Source organism: Tachypleus tridentatus, chromosome 8, assembly GCF_004210375.1.
Source record: "Tachypleus tridentatus isolate NWPU-2018 chromosome 8, ASM421037v1, whole genome shotgun sequence".
Lineage (NCBI taxonomy): Eukaryota > Metazoa > Arthropoda > Merostomata > Xiphosura > Limulidae > Tachypleus > Tachypleus tridentatus.
In genome coordinates, this window is record NC_134832.1 from 9,868,493 (window position 1) to 9,883,681 (window position 15,189).

Below are 15,189 nucleotides of genomic sequence, written 5' to 3' on the forward strand. Positions count from 1 at the left end.
CTGTGGTAATTATTATTATTCTCTTGCCAGCCTACAAGAGAATTAACTTGGTATTATTGCACCCACCCCCTTTGCAGAATACTAAATAAGGTAGTGGGAAGGTTATAAGGGTATTAAAATGTCTTAACTGCTATAATTCATCTAAGCAAAAAAACATCATAATTCTCGTGTAAACAATGCTATTATTACCTTTTGGAGTTAGCTTTCCTGCAGAAATATGGTGTTTCTTGAAAAAGCTTAAGTACAGAATGAAGCAGGAATTACCGGCAAATAATAGATGAACATTAGATGACTGTAACATGTAGTAATATTCAATTCTATGTATACTATACAGTCTGTCTTTAGGGAGCTAACCTCTATATTACATATGAAATGAATGAATGTAAACTGATAAACACACATACAGTTCATTAGAAGCTACATGTAAAAAAAACTACCTGGCATGGTTGATCTAGCTTCAATGTATTTGTTTGCTACTTTTCAGCTATCCAGACCATTGCAAAGTGGTGAATAGTCAAAATAAAAATTTCTTATTTTAATTCATTGTCATCTTTCTTCCGTAAGCATAGCACATACAAAAACTGGTAAAGCCAAAATCATGATTTTTGTTTATTTTCATTCATCGTCGTCTTTCTTCAGTAAGCATAGCATATGCAAAAACTGGAAAATGGTCAAAATCAAAATTTTTATTTTCATTCATTCATAATCATTTTTCAGTAAACATACACCTACCTTGATCTAGCAGTAGCTATAATTTTATCATAATCTCATAATTTGATAGAGCAAAACAGTCTTCATGATCTCTAGCTCAATTTTATTATTTTATGCAGAATTTATAAAGCTTTAGATTGCACTCTATAACCTAGAACTCGTGTTCCATCTTATGAAAAGAATAAACTGACAAAAATAAGGACAAATATTAATTGCTAAATAAAAAAAGCTATATAGAGCTGACCATTGACTTGAAAAAGAAGAACCAAACAATATGGTCATCAAGAGATATGTCTACTTTTATTTCTGTCTTGTTTGGTTGCTTTTTTTTTTTCCCAAATTCTGCAGCTAGCCCAACAACACAGGTTTTTTTTAATTAATGAGAAATGTTTTTTCTTAATACTTATTTTGTTGGTTGTCTCAACAGTTCAGTTGTCATGTGCTTTATGTATTTGCAAAAGCTTTGCTTCATCTTTTGATGCTTTATTGATTTCCAGTTCCTGGTCCATCTTCTCCTTTATTATATAATTTGATTTTCATTCTGGGAGAATTTGATCTCTAATCTTACCTTTTTCTTCATCTTCCTTTTTATAACCATTACTACCAAAGATTTGGGCTTGAGAGTATAACCTGGTGATTAGTTGTATTTCCTAATTGGTTAAACAATGAGCTCATTCATCAATTAGTATAATATGTCAATTTCAAGTGATACAAGCAAGAAAAATGAAAAAAAATGCTGTTTTAACTTTTTCAGTTATTGTCTTATTCTAACTTGATATTAATATTCTTATTTATTTTTTCACTGAATTGACTTTCTAAGTTATTTTAAATTACACCTGGTTTTGAGAGACATACCGCTGTACTAGCAGGGGGCTATATATATATAAAAAAGTTTTCCACGCGTTTTATCAGCATATTGAACTTGGTAGATGAATCGCTAATGTCAGCTAAATACTACCATACGATCTTCATTATTTGTTTTTGGTTATGTAGTAACCTCACATTGATTTGTAAATCAAATTAGCTGAAAATTAAGTAATTAAAATATGTTTTGTTTTAATGATAAGGGTAATAATACTTTTATTTAAAACATGTCATGATTACAATTATAAATAATTAAGTAGCCAGCAAACCAATTTATTTATGCACATTTTGGAAATAGGATAAATAAAATGATTTAAAGATTTGTCATAACAATATTTTGAAATCACCTACCATATTAACTAAATAGTAAATTTATCTAATTTGATGACTATTTTATTTTTGAGCATAATAAAAAGATTCACATTTACAAACTAGAACTCAAAACCATTGTATATCAAGTAAAGATATAGCAATTTTAAACAAAGAACCAAACATCAACAAGATAACTTTATTGATCCTTGAGTAATCTCCAGTTGTATGATGCCTTTGCTTTTCACTGTGTGTATTTGTGCATATGTTTCTTATATTATGTTTAAGTAAACTACTTGTGCAATGGAAAGCCTTCTCCGAACATTGTATATTTGTTACTATGTTAACTTTGTAAGAAGATTTTCTTTTTCATCCATTCAAGTGATCTTGAAACTATATAAAATTGTTTAACTGCATACAGTTATCATATCAAGTTGCCTTAAATGTTTATTGCAAAAAAAAAAAAAAAGCTGGAGAAAGTCCTGTCTTTAAGTATAATAACTTAGAAGTAAGTTGTTTTAATAATCCTAAACTGTTCATGAAAATGTATCATACGTGCAGAGTAGTTCCAAACCTTTAACAATGTGTGAGTAACGAATGCAATTAATATGGGTTTTTCTCCACAGTTTTGAAGACTACTGTACTAAAACTACTGAATTTTTGTTAATGAAAATAAACACATTATTTTGTGACGTTTTTAAACAAATTTATATATAATATATATGTTGGTGGAGATTATCACACTTAAAAATATAAAGAATAAAATTCTTAAAGCAGTTACTTTGGTTATAGACCTACATCATATGTAAATTAAATACATAATACTTATTTCACTACTGGAAACAAAATTATATTTCACAATGCTTCCAAAAATCAATACATATTTGACAAACAATACTGACATTCATAAACAAAAATGAAAAAGAGACGTCTGAAAGCTAACTGTATGGAATGTACTTTTATTAAACATTTTTCAAACATGATTTACAGATATTTCAAATCATGTTGAACATTAATAAAGATCCACATTTTGAAAAACTATTACTGAATGTGGATACTCCAGGGGGAACCAGCTAGAACTATCCTAACACTACTGATAAATGTAACTTTAAGAAAATTATCAGAAAGCTCACAATTTCATGGAATTGTTCAAATTAGTTAAACACTTTAAACCTTTTAATGAACACATCACTCTGGAGTTAAGGAGTGTACTCACACTACAATTTGTTGAATATTAAAAATAATTTCAATCTGGAAACTCCAAAAGAGGATGATTTTTTTAAGTACCTTTTTGAGACAACTTTGACAAGTTTTCATTTGTTAATTGATAAATCTTCCAAGTGAAATAGAGCATACTAGTTGTTACAAAGGTCTACCTGCTGGGAGTAAATTCATACTTCAATAAAGTAGGCCACATTCTCAGCATCATTAATTAAGCAATTGTCAATCTTTTATGTTTCAGCTATCACCTCTTTATGTTTAGCTTTTGATTGAAATATGAACAATTTCACCTGCGATTCAGTTTGGAAAGTTGAATTATTATGATAGTCAACAGTAGGATGAGCAAACAAGAACAGTCTGAAACTAGTTACAGGCATAATAGTGTAATTGGCTTGATGCACAAATTTACCAAGGTGGTTCTAAACAGTTCAGGAATACCTCTGCATATCATTTTGAGACTTCCTTGCTATTAAGCTTGTGATGTGTTGATGGATTTCAGTCACCTTATCACTTCAAAGTACTTTTCACAACTACATTGCTAAAAGAGTATGGAAAATACTTTTTTGTAACCAGTAAAAATGTCTAAAAAACTTTAGTTCAAATTAAGAAAAACTAGATTGCATAGTTCTTGGTTTTTTTTGCAGACAAAAGTGTCTCTCACTAAGTTCACATTTTGTACTCATAAACAGGATGCTTTATTTTATTTTTTTAAATTATCATTTATACAGCAATAGCACATGAATTTTCACTTATTTTAGATGTCAATGGTATCCAAACACCTATTTTGAGAGTACTGTCTTCTAACTGATAAAAACTTGATTTTATAATAAGTGTATGAGAGTTACAGATGTTTTAAGCAACACTAACTGTAAACAGTTCTTATACTGCTAGTCCTGTTAAAGCCATAATGATGAATTGGCTGAATGAAAGTTTTTTTTTCCTAACTTTATTTCCTGAATGTCTAAATTCTTCAGATTTGCACTATAAATTATGAAAAGCAACAATAACTTTGACAAAAAATTTCTAAAACTATAGCATTGTTAGGGTATAAGGACAGTGTCTCACCCAAGTAGTTTTTTTTATATAGTCTACCTTTGTATTTATTTTGTTACTGTTTTAAAACATCTTGAAAGTTTGTTTGCAGTTTTAGGTGTGTTTGTTTCAAAGAGAGAACTTTGTTACGTTTGGAAAATTACTTCAAAAGTATGTTTATTTCCAAGTAAGAATCAAATTAGGTAGGTAATTTGGTAGTTATAGTGCATATTTTTCAAAATGAGAAATTACATGGTGTTTGAAAAAATTTGACACTTTGTTGCATAAAATTGGCGTTTCATTAGAAAGAATTGGTTCTATTTCAATAAAACGATTGTCAAATGCATTTTTCAGTCAAATACAAGACTAAAAATTTTCAAAAAATGATTGGGAAATACAAAAGACATGAAAAATATAGTTTTGTCTGAACATAAGAAAAAAATATGATTATTCAGTTTATATAAAGAAAACTTTGAGAAAATGCTTACAATTGAAACATTGTTCAAAAAACTTGTTGAATATTAATAAAAATTAGAGACATTTTGGTGATTGACTTCATTTGTTTAAGACATTCATGTCTTACAGTTATAATTTTTCTCAAACGATGGATCTTGTACTTTATCAAAGTAACTTTTAAATTTTTGCAACAAAGTACCTTCCATAATGTGTTGAATATTTCCTTGATACCCTCTGGCTCTATGGAATGTTCATGCAGTTGCAAAAGCTGGGGAAGACTGCACAAACGACTTTCTGTAAAGCTTGGACTAATGGTTTCAGAGCATTGGTTGGCTACAAGCATCCATCATTTTGGAAGGCTGTAGAGAGTTTGAGGAAGGATGAGGCAGTAGTATCAACCCTAATTGTGCAGGAGAGTCATGGCTAACCCCCCAAGGAAACATCTAATGTATCTTTGTAATGTTTTTTGCTCTGGTGAGACATTGTTCTGGATTCCATTATTAGAGTCTAAAGTCACAAACATTTTTAGAGTTTCTGGAAAAAGTTAAGATGCAAACATTACCACATCATTGTTTAACTAATATTCATGAGGGTGTATTTGTTTTGAAACATTAGTTATTAGCTGAGGTTGTAACTGGATTGCCGTAGACTCCAGATTGTGTGACTTCAAAAAAGTTGAAGAAAAAACCTTTTAAAGTAATTGCAGACCAAATAATAATACTGGCATGCAACATTTCCTTTTGATACTGTTAGCTGTTTTTAATCTCTGAAAAATAAAGAAGTGTGTTTAGATACCCTAAATTTGGGTTTACATATACAACATTAAATATTTATTATTCATTTAATTTCAGTTGTTAATTTATGAAAAGAAATAAATGGAAGGGATGGAGTGGAGTTTTTAAATCCCTTGGACCTTTATACTCAATTCATGCTTATTTACCTACAACATTAAAATGTGCAGTTATGTAATTATAAACTTAACATTGTGTAAAGAAAAAATAAATTACATTTTATGTAATACTTAAGTAGCTATAAGGTTGACAGTGAATACTTCCATTCAGTTTTCTGCCCCCTAATCAGTAGTTCAAAATTATTGGCAGTGGCAGATAGCTTCATTAGGTTTGCAATAACAAATATAACGAGTAAATTTAATGGTAATGTAAATCAAACCTGGATCCCTCAAATCACAAAACACCCTCACACATTCACTTTATGATTTTTTTGCTAAACCACAGACAGATGTATTGGGAATGTTTCCATTGCTTGGATATTTGAAATAACTGAAAACAGGAGTTTCAATTAATTGATTATTTTTTTGAAAATACCAATGATGTTTATTATTAGATTCACCGTCAGTGCATAACTTGTGTTAAAATTTACCTACTAGAAGTCTCTGGTTACTGTTATATTAATTACTTCTGACTTTTAAATAATGCTAGGAAATAAAGGTTGTGTTCATTAACAAAAAATTTGTAGTTTTAATAATTTTATGGAAATGTGTAGGGAGAAAATGAATACTCTTTATTGCATTTTCAGTCTGTTATGTACTACATTGCCTGTGTGATACATTATTGTGTAAAACAGTTTAGAAGTTAAAAGGTAATTTATTTTAAACTTTTATTCCTTAAAGCAGTTTCTTTTAGAGTTTTGTTTTTAATCTTTTTATTTTTTATGATCCATAAATTTGTAAATTATATTTGTAAGCCAATTCTGTTTCACCAGCTTAACTTAGTATTTTTCAGTTACTGTTTTCTTATTTTCTGATGTTTAGTTTGTAGAATAAATGAAAAAAGTGTAAATTTTATTTATTGCACTTCTTGAAACAAAACGTCAATATTTTTGTCTCTTTTGTGAAAATTCTTATGAATATATCTACTTTTGCTAAGAAACTGTCATCTCTTGAGAATGTTATCCATTTTTGTTTAAATTTTGTTGTGTTGCATTGTTCTTGTGCACTTAGTTTTTTTACAGGCCATTATTACCATTATTTTAAAATGTTATTTTAATTTGTTAAATTATAGCTTTTTGAAAGCTACAGAAATTTTCCATGAGAACACAAAAAAGAATCTTGTTAGGTTTAGCAAACATAGTGACATCAAAATATTCTTACAGTGCATACCCTTATTTATTGAACACTTTCATGTTTATTTTATTCAAAAGATGTGTATGAATAAATTGACTAAATGGCTAAATTACTATTTATAATTGAAATATTTGTATGTTTGAAAAAGCATTATTACTTTATCACTGATTGTAAAATGTCATTATTTTATTACCAAATTATATGATTTGCATAAGATCAGAGAAGTATTACTGTATATCTTGAAAACAGAAAAATGGTTTGTGTCATTAATTTATATTTATATTAGATGACCCTTCCATGGGGATTTGAATATATCAAAAATTCCAAATATGAAGAGGTGAATATACCACCAACTGGTCAACCTCCTGCCCAAGTGGGACAGAAGCTAATTCCTGTTTCTTCTCTTGATGAGGTACAATTCAAAAATCAAATCAATTTTTAATAGAACTATTCATAAATTATTTATAATAGATATATAAAATTTAAGCATTTGAAAATAGTGCAGTAGTGTTTATTTCTTCATTGGTTGTTATTCTAAATTATAAAAGTATGTTAGAATATAGATGCTTAGCTCATCATAAATGAATTTTTGCAATTAATGAGAACAATTTTAGTTGAAGATCAGCCATAAAGATAAATTTAAAGATTTATTAATATATCCCCATTTTCTTCAAATTTTTATGAAGTAAAAAACAAAACAAAAAATATTGTCTTGATTTTAAATTGGCAGTGTTTGGATAGATGGTTCAAGTTGCTTCAAGGTCTTTAGGAAACAGCTCATTAAATTTGTAAGCATTGTATACATTACTAAAAGAAACATTTGTAGCATAAGTGTGTTTTTAAAAATACTTTAAGAGTTTTAGTAAGTGTCATGATCAAATTTAAAATGTGGCTATTTTCTTACATTTGCTACTTATGGTAGGTTGCCATATATATCTCATTGGAGTAAATATATTTTTATAATATTATTATGCTGATCTCTGTAAAAGAATCCAGCATTAAAGTGCTAATAATTTTCACATATACACAAGGTTTCTTTTTAGTACTGTTTGGTTTCCATTTTACAATTATTTCATAAGACTATGAAGAAAAAAGAAATGGTAATTTCCCAAAAATAGTTTGTGAGAAAATGTCCCTGGTCCTAAATTCTCCCATGGGTCAGTAAGTTTTATGGACTTTGGGTCATTTATTTTAGTGTTTTCTCCATCCCTGGATATTGGGGTTCATGTGAATTGTCTTGAGTGTCATTTGTGTACAAATGTGGATATGGCTGGATTACCACATACTACGGACAATAATGCTTCTAATTATCATCATTTCCTCTTCCCTTATATGGATCTATAGCACTGGTATTGCTTATCTCTTATTACCTGAGAACTTGATTACCTTTTCCTGTATTTGTTTTACCCTGACCATTTTTTATGGGTCAGGGCTAGTGGGGATCTGATTTTTACAATTTGCCCATATTTTTAGAGGCCCTTGGTACTTGATGCATGGTTTTTGAAAATTGTGTCAGTATGCCTGGTCTTTTACTTTTATTCGTTTCCTTCATTGTATCACAATCCTGTTTCCTTCCCTCCTCCTTGGGTTTCCATTTTTTGCCTGTTTCTTTCATTCCAAGGGCTTTGTTTCTACTAATATATAGATGTATGACTGCTTCTTACATAATCACAATTCAAAATACTGCAACGATGATTGGGTTTTCAAAGTGAAGCAATTTTTCCTCACACCTATATAAATTTTTGGTTTATCTGTGGCAGGTCTCATATGCAGCATCCCTTTCTCTCTTAATTCTGCTGTGCAAAGGGCTCTCTCTTTTGGAGACATGGTTAGTGCATTTTGATAGACTAATAGAGTCTTGTTCTGAATACTTTAGATGCTTTTCCTGCTCTTTCTCTTCCATTACAGACCAACACCGACTGCTGTAGGTATTCCTCTTCCTCATTTGGAATGTCACGTACTATAGAGGCTTATTTTTTCTGGTTGGAGAGTGTTTCTTGACATTCAGGATGTTTTGGTCTTGAATACTCATAGACAAGTGGTTTTGGAATGACCCCCAAAGGTCGTTCAGCTGGTCCTGTTGGATCATTTGAGTACCAATGTTGGGCATTCTCAGCAAGGGTTGTGGGCATTTTGTCTGATGCTGTTGTTTGGGTACATTGCTCATGAAACCCTGTCGTTACTGGAATGTTTGACATTCTAATGCATCTCCTTGGATTCCATGGTGGATGGGATCAGTGAGCACTGATTCTTTCTCCTTTCATTATGGATTTCCTAAAATGTCTAAAAATAAAATTGTAAAAAAAACAAACAGCTAATTGGTAAATGACCACATATTGAAGATTCTGAACAGCAGTCTTACCTCATTCTGCACCTTTATCCCATTTTCTCATTCTGCATTCTTTGTCAGACAAATCTCTTTGCCAAATATCTCCCTTTTTTATTCAGAAAGAATTAGAGGGGCTTGTGGCTCTCCAAAGTCAGTTAAGAAGTTAAGTTCTGGAGACATCTTTGTGGAAATAACTCTCCCAAAATGCAGTGAACTTCTTTAATTTAAAGGCTGTTGGGGATATACCCATTGAGGTTACTCTTAATGCTACTTTGAATTTCTCATAGGGAGGGATTTGAAGAACATCCCTAAGTCAAAGATCCTTGCTGGTTTTTCTAACAAAGGGGTTCCTGCAATGCAATGAACTATCATTCACAAATAAGGAATTATGATGCCTATCAGTGTTCTCAATTTGACATTGACATTATTACATTTACTGGCAACTGTCAAGGCAGGTTATCTGAACTGTAAGGTATGACCACATATTTTCAAGCTTCTCTGCTGACAGTGGAAACATCAGTTCAGTGATTGGAAGGTATCTTGTCATGGTTTTTTTATGCATACTTGTTTTGGGGGCAAAGACCATGACATTTATTAGTGCAAACTGGACCATCACTTTGTTAATTTTAGTGGTTCCCACCTCCTCTTACAATAGATCTTGCTCTAAGTGGATGTAGAAGAAAGAGGTACAAAGATTAAAAATGGTTAACAACATTTCTTATCTGGTAGCTTGAAAGTTGCTGTCACTGACATATACTGCTGCACTACATTTCACTACTACAGAGGATGTGCAAACAGAGTTTTCTGTATCTCTGTCAGAGTCTTTTTTTGCATCGTGTGAAGAGTCTTTTGACCTCAGTTGAAAATTGAGTTTACAAATTTACGTCTGCTCCTGTTTTTGTCCCCCTCCATTTTCCTCAGTGACTGCCTGGGTCCACTACCTTTGGTCCTGGCTTCTGGTGTCTGCTCAGGTCCATCTTCTTTGGCCCAGAAATGCAGAACACAAATATGTTCAGATACTCAGTTACTTGGACCAATGTCTACTGACAAAGACCTACCAACCTGACCCAGTGCAGGATCCATGGAAGTTGACAAGCCTCTTTCTAATAAAGAAACACAATATAGTCATAAACAGAAGAATTCTCCTCCACCTAGGTAAAAATGACCATTTTTATGCAGTGAACTTGTCAAGGTTTCCATTTTAATATGAATGGCATTAAGGCCTTGATTGATTTCCATAATTCCATGCATCTTTCATTACAGGAAACATTCCTGAAACCTACCAGTACAATCACCTTTCAGCACTTTTCTCTATACTTTATTCATATACAGTGGAGCGCCATTAAGCTGCGGACCAGTAAACCGCGAAATTGCTTAAGCCGCTGTGGCAAGTCTTGTGAGCGAGGATAATCGAGGCTCATCGCTAATTTAAGAATGTGTAAAAATGCAGCTTACGAATTTAATCCTAGCTTTATAACTTCAAGGGGATATTTAAAAAGGATTTGCTTTAATTTGGGAAATAAATAAAATATATTAAAATAGAAATCGACCGTTAATCTACCTTATCTGCTCTCTATGTCAGCTTTATGGAGGCCGCCATTGTTACCGAATCACACCTCTCCATACATTAAAGTTAATCCGCGGTAAATCCGTGAAAAAAGTGATAAATAATTAAAGTATTATTTTTAATTTGATAATCCGATATAATGATCACTCAATGGCTTAGATGAGGCTCCTCGGCGGAGCTGTTGGCGACTTCGGCTTTTCAGTCACAAAGGTTTAAGCCGCGGTTAAGCCTGTTGACCCCCCAAATACCTCGGCTTAACGGCGCTCCACTGTATATAATTTAAATGTTACTGTATAATACAAAATACTGCAAAGACTGGGTCACTTTTATATTATTGGATACAGTGATGTAAATGCATGTGCACTATGTAAGTGCAAGTTATGTTAGCTAGGCACAACTAGATGGTCAATAAAATAAATAATAAATGTATAATATTATGAGACTTAAGCTATTTAGACTGAACGTTATAATATATAGTCATTCTAGCTTGAAAAAAGCATAATTTATATATTTTCCTAATTTTTTTTATGGTGGTTATGAGGTTGATCAGTTGACAAACCCCACATATGGTATATAAAATAACAAAATATAAAAAAAACAAAAATAAAACTTTTGAAATGTATTTAGGAGGTTCTAGAGGGTACGCAAATAATATTTAAGACTTTTGGGCCAAAGAATAGTTATTTAATCATAACATAAAATTATTTTACACTTGGGCTAGTAACCAAGCAGCCTATTTTCACACACAGATCTTTAATAAAAGTATTTCATTAAATAATCTTATCTTTTGTCTACAAAAACCTATAATCTCTATTAAAAGTCTGCTAAATTTTGTGAAGATGCACATACTGTATCAAAAGTTGTATGGTAAATACTTAACATGTGTAAATATGTATACAAACTCACATATTGTACCAAGTTCATTGCGGAGGAGTTAATGGACAGAATCACATCAGGGGTGGTGCTTATTTTGATGGGAGAGGTTGTTCCATATTGTATGTTCAACTAAAGTTTGTACTTCACTGGTCTTTCAGTACATAAATCAAACCTAAATGATGTTCACTAACAGATGCTGCGCAATCTCTCTCCTGCTCCTCTTGCTATTTTGCTGATTGTTTTTAACCAGATCTGGTAGGAGAATATTTTTTTTTATTGTTGGGACAAGGCTATTGCCCTTCCTATCTAAGCCTGGGAAGGATACAAAGATTCCTTCTAATTACTGTCCATTTGTTTTAACTGTTTTTGTAAAGTCTTAGAGAGGATGGTTAATGTCCATCTCTTTTAGTTTCCTGAGGAACTTTCTCTCGCCCATCCAGCATGGGTTCTGTTGACAGCTCTTCAGTGTGGACCACCTGATTTGACTTGAAATCTTGATCATGGAAATCTTTTTCAAGAGAGAGAACATCTTGTTTCAATATTCTTTGACTTTGAGAAGACTTACGATACTACTTGGAGGTACAGCATTTTGCAGGATCTCTACTTATAAAGTTTGCATGGCCATTCACCTGTTTTTATTCAGAACTTTTTATTGGACAGGTGATTCCAAGTTATGTGGATTTGATCCTTTTCCATTGTTGTACATAGGATCTTGGAGCCTCTCAGGACTGTGTTGTGTCACTTTTTTCAGTATCAAGACTAATGTTATCACTACAGAACTTTCCCCTGCCATTACAAATAGGCTCTATATTGTTGACTTCCACACATTATGTTGATTGTTTGACATGAGGTTTATTGAGCAGCAGCTTCAGAGTGCTCTCAGTTACTTGTTGAAGCGAATCTTGCAAATGTATTTACTTTTTCTTTTTACTAAACCATTTGCATGCATTTTTGCCACCAGCAGGATATATACCCCAATTCTAAGCTTTGTCTTTGTGACGTTGTTCTTCCAATGGTCTGTAATGTAAAATTATTGGTGCTTTTATTAGAAACTTAATTTCATTCCTCACATAAAACAGCTATGTGTCAAGTGTACAAGGGCACTGAACATTCCTAATATTTTCTCTTTCATCTCCTAGGTAGTAACTTGGCCATCAGCCTTGAAAATTCTGAATCCCATTCATCATCTTGGGGGCCTGGCATAGCCAGGTGGTTAAGGTATTCAGTTCATGATCTGAGGGTGGCAAATTTGAATCCCCATCACACTAAATATGCTGGCCCTTTCAGCCATGAGGGCATTATTATATGATGGTCAATCCCAGTATTTGTTGGTAAAAGAGTAGTCCAAGAGTTGGCAATGGGTAGTCAAGACTAGCTGCTTTCTCTCTAGTCTTGTGCTGCTAAATTAGGGACAGCTGGTGCAGATAGCCCTTGTTTATCTTTGCACAAAATTCAAAACAAACCGAATCAAATCATTTTGGGCTTTGATTCTGTATGTGGGCTATCTTTACTTCTCCAGTTTCATGAACCTTCTTCACCTCTGCCATTAGCAGCTTTCTTTAGAGTATACTACCAAGCTTTGATACTTACTATAGCACTTTGCCTAGAATTATGTCTTTCTTTGTCTATAGGACATGCTCTGTAAGTTCCTTCTTTTGTCCTTTGTATTCAGGCACAACTGGATGAATTAGGTCTGGCATTGGATTATATTACTCTCCTCATTGAGTAACTGTTTCTATAGTGGCTTATTACTATTGCCAAATGTAACTTTTCTTTGAATCATCTGAACAGTTGATTAATGTTTTGTAGTACTGATTGTAGTCAACTATGAACAATAAACCCTTTTTAGATGGGTTACTGGTCAAGAGCCATGTCTTTGCATTTTTGGCTTGCATTCAAATGTTTATTCAGCTACTATTTTATGAATTTTTCCTTAAGTATAGTATCAAACTGTACATTATAATTCAAATTTTCATATGTATTATTTAATTTTTTAATTTAAAAATAAATATTAAATAAACACCCCAAATATTGATTTTTGTATGTCACATGGTATGTTGAATGCAGCACTTGTTAAAATTAAAATTAGGTGCTTGTGAAGCCAAAATACAAAGTCTGTTTTGTATGAATTAGGAACTCAGGTTATTAATATTGACAAGCTAGAATATAAAATAAAATTTTATCTTTTGTGTTTGATGAGCTGTCACTGTATTTAATGAATCAAATGCACTGGCCTCTGCTCACCTCTTTCTATTTATATCAGACACCTGAATAACCAGTTAAAATCTCAGAATGTCCCCTCAGTGATTTTTTTTTCAGACATTTTCAAATATAACAAATTTCATGCTGGTAAATTGATCCTCTAATATGTTTGTGATTTTATATTTATTTATATACAAGTACAGATAAGTTAAATATGTCACATTATAATAGAATTCTGCAGTATCAGTGAAGTGGCTTATGATTTTTTTTTTATTATGTAAGTGTGTGTATATATATATAAGGCCTAAAAAATTTATTCCATTTCATATTCTCCTCATGCAAAATTTCTTAAGGTTTAGCAAATTAAGACAAGCAGCAATTGAGTACAAAGGTTGTAAGTAAAAAGGGATAATTGTTTGCTTTATTTCTTTATGTACTTTCTATGTTTTAAAAAAAAAGTATAAGAATGTGTTTGTAAATAATCTGTATACATATACAATTTATAATTGAAATGTGACTGTATTTTACCAAATATTAGTCTAGTGAAAGATAGGCCACTTTGTAAACATATGTCAGTTTTACATACTTGGATAGGATAATATGAGGAAATGTATGCTACATTATTGTAATTTTTGTATTGTTAGTCAGGTGTAGCTGAAAGGTCAATATAATAAAAATCATAAATCTTTATACATGTGTAATATTATTAAAGCTTATTAGTCTGTATATTTATGTTGTTGTTTCATAATCAGTAGTCATTCTTGAATGAAAAAGTCATATTCATTTCCTAATTTTATATGGTGCTTAAAAAATTGACCATATTGATCAAGCCCATAGAGATTTGTAAGTGAAAGTAATTTAAAATATAGTTTTTTTCTTAAGAAATTGTTATTAAAACTGTTTGGAGATTATTGCATGTGAAATTTGAAAGTTTTCTGATACATAGAAGTATTTTTAACCTTAAAACGAAAGTTACTTTACATGTTAGATAGGCAATATGAAAAAATAAAAAAGGCACTGTTTAACAAATCTTAAGAGCCTGATATCTTGCATATGTAAACCTTGCAATGTTTACTGATTATTTGCCTACTAATTTAAAAAGTAATAGCTTGAATACTATAACAAGCACAAAATGGTTATGAGGTCAGTTCCACGACCCAAACCTGTGCTGAAAGAGTTATTGTATTGCATTGCATAAAGTATATATATGTATATACACACACACACACACACATACAACAGGTGATTTAAAATATTTTGAATGTAATGCTTTTGAATCTGGACAAAGAAAATGGCATAATCATTCTCAACAAACAAAATGACCTTGTTAAAGTCTATGCCATCTTAAATGACTCCAGCAAATATAGACCTTTAGGTAGAGATCCCACCAACCAAAGAAAAAAGAAACTTCAAAGACTCCTATTAAAACTACTGAAAGAGAATGCCATTTTAGACCTGTTGGATCACATAGTAGCATTTTGTATGGTCTGCCTTTTCTACATATAACAGATACACTGATCAACTCCATATCATATAGAC

At 31.5% G+C, this 15,189-nt stretch overlaps 1 protein-coding gene across 7 annotated transcripts in view; it reads left to right on the forward strand.

Moving 5' to 3' along the window:
* The window catches only part of obe (activating signal cointegrator 1 complex subunit obelus), a 241,105-nt gene that overhangs the window by 55,536 nt on the left and 170,380 nt on the right, over nucleotides 1–15,189 (forward strand). For all 7 annotated transcript variants that reach the window (XR_013032327.1, XR_013032326.1, XM_076517566.1 and 4 more), the window contains exon 8: nucleotides 6,963–7,088. Coding sequence is in view for 5 of the 7 variants with exons in the window: in XM_076517566.1 (XP_076373681.1) it covers nucleotides 6,963–7,088 (126 nt within the window). In the remaining 2 variants the exon portion in view is untranslated. The remainder of the gene's footprint in view (nucleotides 1–6,962; nucleotides 7,089–15,189) is intronic.